At 44.6% G+C, this 8,762-nt stretch overlaps 1 protein-coding gene across 1 annotated transcript in view; it reads right to left on the bottom strand.

Annotated features, from left to right (window-relative positions):
* Window positions 1-993: 993 nt before the first annotated feature.
* mAChR-A (muscarinic Acetylcholine Receptor, A-type) overlaps window positions 994-8,762 on the bottom strand; it is a gene marked incomplete in the record, with an annotated part of 293,681 nt that continues 285,912 nt past the window's right edge. The window contains 2 exon segments of the mRNA XM_069304758.1: window positions 994-4,295; window positions 5,680-5,812. Of these exon segments, the coding sequence (XP_069160859.1) occupies window positions 3,090-4,295; window positions 5,680-5,812 (1,339 nt within the window).

Here is an 8,762-nt window from a genome sequence, read left to right as displayed (position 1 = left end):
GCACGCGGGGTACATGTAAAACATCGAGGGGGATAAGGTGAAGGGGATTAATACATAAGTCATTGGCTTGGATCCTTCTGTGTGTGTTGTACTGGGCCCACCTGGGGAGGAGATTGCATTCTGAGGTATTTTTTTTTTCTTCTTTATATTACAAATGTAGTTTTAAGGTGTGGAAAGTCTCTGTCTCTCTGTCTGTCTGTCTCTGTGTCTCTTTATCTCTCTCTCTCTCTCTCTCTCTCTCTCTCTCTCTCTCTCTCTCTCTCTCTCTCTCTCTCTCTCTCTCTCTCTCTCTCTCTCTCTCTCTCTTTCCCCTGACACACACACACACACACACACCGTACATCTTGACACAACTTTATCGAAACTAGTCTCTATCTTATATATATATATATATATATATATATATATATATATATATATATATATATATATATATATATATATATATATATATATATATATATAAAAGGACACATTCGGGAAGCTTGACACAAACGAACGCTTCTTGTAGAGCCATATTAAGATCAGGAGGTGTGTGGAGTCCAGAGATATGTGGGACAGGTGTGGGGAGAGTCCAGGGATGTGTGGGACAGGTGTGGAGAGTCCAGGGATGTATGGGACAGGTGTAGGGAGTCCAGGGATGTGTGGGACGGGTGTGTGGAGAGTCCAGGGATGTGTGGGACAGGTGTGGAGAGTCCAGGGATGTATGGGACAGGTGTGGAGAGTCCAGGGATGTGTGGGACAGGTGTGGAGAGTCCAGGGATGTGTGGGACGGGTGTGTGGAGAGTCCAGGGATGTGTGAGACGGGTGTGGGGAGTCCAGAGATATGTGGAACAGGTGTGTAGGAAGTCCAGGGATGTTAACCTCAGCAATATTACAAAATATATTTTTCAAGTAGCTTTCAAGTTGCACTCCATATAACATTCATATTATATATATATATATATATATATATATATATATATATATATATATATATATATATATATATATATATATATATATGAAAACTCTTGACCTCTGAAGGATTCGAACCTGGCCAGCCAGGGCCTCCATGCCCCGTGGCATTTCCAGTACTATAACCACTCAGCCACAGACTGTACACATTAACTGTCTGTGGCTGAGTACAGACAGAGTCCCAACACGACTTCTACCTCCAAGCTCTCTCGACGGCAACACACACATGGAACTATGTACAATCTGACCTTCGCTCGTTTAATTCCGTTTTAAAATGAAACAATCAACATGCAAGAGATACAAATCATTTTACAAAACACTCTCACCCGATTGCTTCCCTATCTTTTGCTTAGCACCCACGAGAAAAAAATAGAATTCAACTTCTCTCGTTTGGAAGAGGCCTAGCTAGAGGCCCACAGCGCTCTAAGCCTGGTGCCTCACAAGAAAAAAACTTTGAAGCCCAATAAAATAACACAATGAACTGGACCCAACGATCACAGCTGAAACTGTAGCCTGTAGCTGGTGGTAACATTTGTGGCAAATTATGTACTTGCCGCCGTGAGAAATCCTGTGTTACCTTGACTGTTAGCCAGACACTTGATTGTAGAAATGCAAATCACAGCAGGTATGTCGCGTCACTCAGGTGGGGGCTTTCTGTAAGGTTCCGTCATATTTCTTTCTTTACTCGACCGAGGCCTCGTCTTCAGTCTGTGTTTGTGACTTGAAACTCACACACAAACACACACTCAAACACACAGACACACGCAAACACACACACACACACACACACACAAACACATGGCTCCTTATCAAGCCTTGTAGGGAATAACTGCCCAGTCAACTGAAGACTATAGCCTTGAGCCTGTCGTCAACTGCTCAACCATCCATTTTTTTCCCCCGTCACAACTACTAACAACACATAGATACACTCTCTGTTACAAGTGTATTTATTGCCGTACGCTAATGCACTGAAATAACACCTTTATAGTTTGTCTTTAAAAACTAGCCCAATGTGAGTAGAAATATATATATGCCGAGAAGTCACTTCTTCACAAACCAGTGTCATTTTATTTCTACCAGGCGGAACTGGTTTCTTTTTTTCCTAATTTAAACGATTTACAGTCACCAGGAACTCTTAGGAAAGGACATAAAATTTCTACAGCATTTCGTAGCTGAAAACTATTCTGGTGATTTGTGTAGAATCTCTCACCTTGCTGGCTGGCCAATGTGAAGATGTGTTTTGTGTTCTTTCAGGAAGATGGAGAGGTGATTTGAAGTGAGTTATGGGTACTAAATAGGTATTCTGATATGATGACTCGCGTACTGAATCGAGAAACATATTGCTTTTGTGGTCCGGGATATATTACTGATATGTGAGTGAAGGTGAGTCATTTTCTTATATTGTCTCAGGTCTGGTGAATTTACTGACTCGTCATTTTCAGCGCTTAGTAAACTGAAGTGACTGATTGTCTGTTAACTGACCTGCTTTTCGTGTATAAAATAGCTGACTTACATGTTAAGGTGGCTGCTGCTTTCTGCATAGGAATTGTCCAAATTACAGCGACTTCCTTTACTCTGCAACACAGATCAAATCATTGAGAATGTTAACCTTTCATTTTAGCGAATGGGAAACCTTAGGAATAAATGTGATTCAAAACATTTGTTTATCTTATGATAAACGTCGCAGCTCCTTAATTATATTTATATTATAATTTTTCACATATATATATTCGCCCTCAAAATTCGAATCTATGGGTAAATAAATTTATTATATAAGAATCTTTTTTTTTTTTTACTGCCTGTTTTAAAATAATCTCTGCGGTTGTTGTGAAAGTCGACGACGCTGTCTGGAGAGAAAGCTCTAAATGTGTCAAGTGATATGACTTTGAATGATGTGATGGCACGAGCAGTCATGCGTGTCAGAGGTGGATGACGTCGGTGTCATGGGTGGATGAAGTGGGTGTAACAGGTGTCATGTGTCAGGGGGGCGAGTGCAGCTAGAGTGGCACGTGTCAAGCATGGATGAAGGGAGGGCAGCGAGGTACAAGAGTTCATATGCTGGCCAGCCAGTGTAGGTGGAGAAGGAAGAGCAGCTGGTAGGTAGCCCTTGCGAGGCGGCGAGTGAGACGTCCTCAGCTGTAGTAGCCCCGCTGCACTCCTTGCTTCCGCCGGCTGTGCCACTTGCACGTCAGGATCCTCACGTAGGTCCTCCTGAAGGCGGCGTTGCAGAGGGCGTAACACATGGGGTTGATGGTGGAATTGATGTAACATAAATAGTAAGAGAAATCCCAGAGCTGCCGCGGGATGCAGTCGTCAGCGTTACAGGCCAAGACCGTCTTGAGGAGCACCAAGACGTTGTACGGCGTCCACGTCACGATGAACGTCAACAAGATGGCTGACAGAGTCTTGGCCGCTTTCCGATCTTGCTTTTTCTCTTGGCTCTTTTTCTTCTTCTTTTTCTTGCCCGGAACGGTGGCGCCGGAGTTGGCGCCAGCGCCCGCGGCGCCGCCGCCGGAGTTGCCGCTTCCGGTACCGGAGTTCTTAGCCAGTTGCTTGGGGATGATTTTGGCGTTGAGTGGAATCTTGATATCCGGAGCGTGGGAGGACCTACGATTGGGAGTAGGGGAGGTGCCGTCCGGCCCGCCGGGGTGCAGGGAACACTCCACCCTGCTCGACTGTCCACTCGGGTCCGAACAGACAGAATCCCCGCGACGGGCCAGAGGAGAAGTCCCCCTGTCAAACCTCAACCTGTGACCTGCGTTGACCCCGCTGCCGTCTTGACCTTCCTCCTCGATCATCAGTATCGAGGGAGGGTTGAGAGGGCCGTCCTGCGACGGGTCGTGCGGGAGCCGGATGAGAATGGTGTACACGGAGTCGGACGAGTGAGAGCGAGCCTGAAGCCGCCCGCCGACCAGCTGGTTGCGGCCCGAGGCGCCGACGCCTAAGGAGCTCTCGGCCCGCGGCAGTGTGGCCGAGGCGCCGTGGTGATGATGGTGATAGGGGATGTGATGGTGATGTTCGCCCGGCCGCTCGGCCCGCTCCACGAGTGGGATCATGGAGTTCTGGCGGTACCTGGTCGGGGTGACGGTCAGAGGCTCGCGGATGTAGTTGAGAGAGGTGCAGCGAGACACGGACGACGGCAGGGTAGTCTCCACCGACCCCGGGGTGTTGTAGCCCGGGGTGTTGTAGCCCGGGGTGTGGTAGCCCGGGGTGTTGTAGCCCGGAGTGTTGTAGCCTGAGCGGTGACCCCCGGCCTGGCTGCTGGCCTCGTCCCGGTCCACTGTCCGCTTGATGCACGAGGCCAGACCTCGACAGCACCCGGCGCTGCCCGAGCCGCCCTGTGGAGACACGCACAGTCAACCTTCCACTCAGCACATGTTCACTACGCTAAACAAAGTGGAAGTAAATACCTTTTAAGTGGCGATGTGTGACTTTGTAAGGGGCGGTTGCAAAAATCCCAAGGCTGGCTTTTGCGAAATCGTTGGAATTGGAATGAGTGGTTGGACGGGTTTATCTGGGTTTAATCTGCTAGATGACAGAAGTTTGGGGGATGGATTTGGGGAAGGGAGGCAATACAATCAGGTGTTTGGCAGGAAAACAGAGTGAAAGGAAGAAAGATGGAGACAGGCCTCAAGGTTAATATCTATTAATTAATTAAGATAACAACAGTCTTAAGGTGTACTACACAAATATCAGAAATAAACAAAATAGACGATTTAAGTGCTTACGTGCGTACATGAACACTCGATATTATTGCTAAAAGAATACTCAATATTATTGCTAAAAGAATACTCAATATTATTGCTAAAAGAATACTCAATATTATTGCTAAGAGAATACTCAATATTATTGCTAAAAGAATACTCAATATTATTGCTAAGAGAATACTCAATATTATTGCTAAAAGAATACTCAATATTATTGCAGAAACTGTACCAAGATTGAATGTAGAAAGCAGAGAACAATATCATGGACATCAAATTAGAGGATTCTAATTATTTCACACTGATGGACAGATTAGACAATGTCATGGAGTAGGCATATATGTCAAGGAAAATTAAAAAAAATAAATGTCAAAGACGGGATTAAATCTGAGCAACATAAAGATTTATTTAGTGAGAATTACACAAACATAATACTAATACAACAATGGGAGTTATATTCAGGCCACCAAACTTCAACATGAACTTGAGATGAAACATCTACAACATTTATGTCAGCGTTTGCGTTATGGGCGACTTGAATTTTAGTTGAATAAACTGGACGAACAAAATAAGAAATGCAGAAGCAGATTTATTTTTAGAATTATTTGATTATTGTTGCTTTAAACAACATATTAAGAATCCAACATTGGAAAATAATATTATAGTCTCCATGCTAACCAACAGAGAGACACAAATATATAACATAGAATCAGGGAGTGAGTTAGGGAAGTGTCCACAGGGAGATCAGAATCAACATAGTACAGAATAAATATGTAAGAGGAAACTCCGTTAGAGTTCCACATTTCCGAAAAGGTGGAACCCACACCCTCACACTACACACACACACACACACACACACACACACTACACACACACACACACACACACACACACACACACACACACACACACACACACACACACCCGCACACACCCACCCACCCACACACACCCACACACCCAACCACCTACACACACACCCCACACACACACACACCCACACCCACACACCACGTACCTGCGCCGCATACTTGGTATTCTCTATAACCATGGCTGTAGGTACATAGGTCGTCTCAATCTCATCCATAGCCGTCGAGGACTCAGATCTCTGCCTCCTCCAGTCCTCTGGCTCAACCACCTCTTCCGCCTCGCTGAAAAGGGAGCAGGGACAGATTCCCCTTGGATTAGTACCTTTCCAGACTGAGATTTACGTAAGGGAAACGGAAAAGGGGTGAATTTAAAGAATAAGAGATGGAATTAAAGGGGGAAGACTACCCCATGATCAAGAGAGCTATGGGTAGGAATATCGAAGGAGGATGCTGACATGTTTTAGTCTAGGATGCTCGGGATAGAGATGGATAGAGATGGATAGAGATGTGGATGGTGTAGGAAGGCGGATCAGCGTGCGGGTTAAGGGTCTCACGCGACATTATTCTTCCCATGCTCCTTATTTCCTATCTTTCTCAAGGAAGTCTGAGGAAACTGAGCCAACCTTTTTTTTTTACTAAAGTGAACCTAAGCTCCAGATTCTTTGACATGACACTGCATAGTATCTGAGATATAATTCAAAAGGCAAGACGTTGCGGGGAGACATAATAAGAAGAACGTGAGTATCCTGATGTTCAGTTTACTTGGTAAGTTTGGTTAGTATAGAGGCGTGGCATAGAGGGAGAGAGGTTAGGGTGGCGGGAACAGAATATAATCCAACAGAATTATATTTAATATAATTTTTTTGTTTGGAGGGGGGAAGGGATGTAACACGTCTTAACACATTATATCACAACAAAGAATATATTCATTATAGCAAACAGGAGTATAAATTTAAATACGAATTCACAATGGACAAGTGAAATGGCAGGAGGAATATTATTATGCAAATTATTCTACAATACAACACAACACTCCACAAATTTCATTCGTCCTAGAAAATATAAATGATAAAATGCTTAAGAGGACCAATAGAGGTGCTCTATAAATTTTCCCAAGATTCTCTCACAAGGAATTCATGTTTTTTTTGTTTTTAACCAATTTTTCCTCATTTGTAACCGCAAAATTAAGTTCATAAAAATATAATTTAGGAATGATCTAATGTAACCTAAGTTTGGATCTATTTCAATACAAGGGATATGAGGTTTGGGGGTTTAGTTAAACATATATATATGTAAATATATATAAATATATAACACCTTATTTAAGTGAAGATTAGGTTAGTATAATTAACTTTTGAGCAAACATATAATACACAGACTTAAGAATAAACTTAAGAAATAAGGCTCTGAGCTGAGCAAGATGACGTGACGAGGGAGAACCGTGGTGCAAGGAACAGCTTATCTTCTCAACTTGTCTTTCTTTTTCTAGCAAGAATGACGAAACAGATTTGGGAAATATAATAAAGAATGAATATTCATATTTTGGATTTGCATATTTGTTCCTAGCCAGTAAGATCACAACCCGTGTTCTACAGAAGCGTTTGGGTCGCATTTATATTTTCTCGTATAGTTGCAAAAGTTAATCGATGAACTACTTATCATATAAATCAATAAATAAATAAATATATAATATATGCACACCACACCTACCACCACCACCACACCACCACCACACAACACCTACCACCACACCACACTAACCACCACCACCACACCACACTTACCACTACTACCACCACACAACACCTACCACCACCACCACCACACAACACCTACCACCACCACACACCTACCACCACCATCACACCACACCTACCACCACCACCACACAACACCTACCACCACCACCACCACCACACCTACCACCACCACCACCACCACCTCCACACCTACCACCACCACCACACCTACCACCACCACCACACCACACCTACAACCACCATCACACCACACCACACCTACCACCACCACCACACCACACCTACCACCACCATCACACCACACCTACCACCAACACCATCACACCACACCTACCACCACCACCATCACACCACACCTACCACCACCACCATCACACACACCTGCCACCACCACCACACCACACCTACCACCACCTCCACCAAACCACACCTACCACCATCACACCACACCTACCACCACCACCATCACACACACCTACCACCACCACCACACCACACCTACCACCACCACCACCAAACCACACCTACCACCATCACACCACACCTACCACCACCACCATCACACACACCTACCACCACCACCACACCACACCTACCACCACCAACCACACCTACCACCACCACCACACCACACCTACCACCACCATCACACCACACCTACCACCACCACCATCACACCACACCTACCACCACCACCATCACACACACCTACCACCACCATCACACCACACCTACCACCACCACCATCACACCACACCTACCACCACCATCACACCACACCTACCACCACCACCATCACACCACACCTACCACCACCACCATCACACCTACCACCACCACCACCACACCACATCTACTACCACCACCACCACACCTACCACCACCACAGCACACCACATCTACCACCACCACACCACACCTACCACCACCACCACACCTACTACCACTACCACCACACCTACCACCACCACCACCACACCTACCACCACCACAGCACACCTACCACCACCACCACACCACATCTACCACCACCACCACACCTACCACCACCACCACCACATCTACCACCACCACTACACCTACCACCACACCAACACAGACCAAGCGACAACTCATTTCACATGTTGTAAATAAAAAAGTAATTTTACCCACAACATATTTACCTAACATTGAAAATGTCTCATCACACACATGTAATGTCTCGTGACTGACGAGAAAAATATCTCACAACACCTATTTTTAATGTGAAAGTTAATTTCTAGATCAGCTTTTGCAAATATATAAAAAGATTACAAAAGTATTTAAAGATTCCACTCTAAAATGCAGTCTGCAATCTTATTGGTAGTGAACTAGTATGTATATATATATATATATATATATATATATATATATATATATATTATATATATATATATATGATATATGTGTGCGTGCGTGTGTGTGTGTGTGTGTGTGTGTGTGTGTGTGTGTGT

This window comes from Procambarus clarkii, chromosome 53, assembly GCF_040958095.1.
Source record: "Procambarus clarkii isolate CNS0578487 chromosome 53, FALCON_Pclarkii_2.0, whole genome shotgun sequence".
NCBI lineage: Eukaryota > Metazoa > Arthropoda > Malacostraca > Decapoda > Cambaridae > Procambarus > Procambarus clarkii.
Note: the sequence above shows the minus strand (reverse complement) of the source record. Positions and strands in the feature narration are given on the sequence as shown.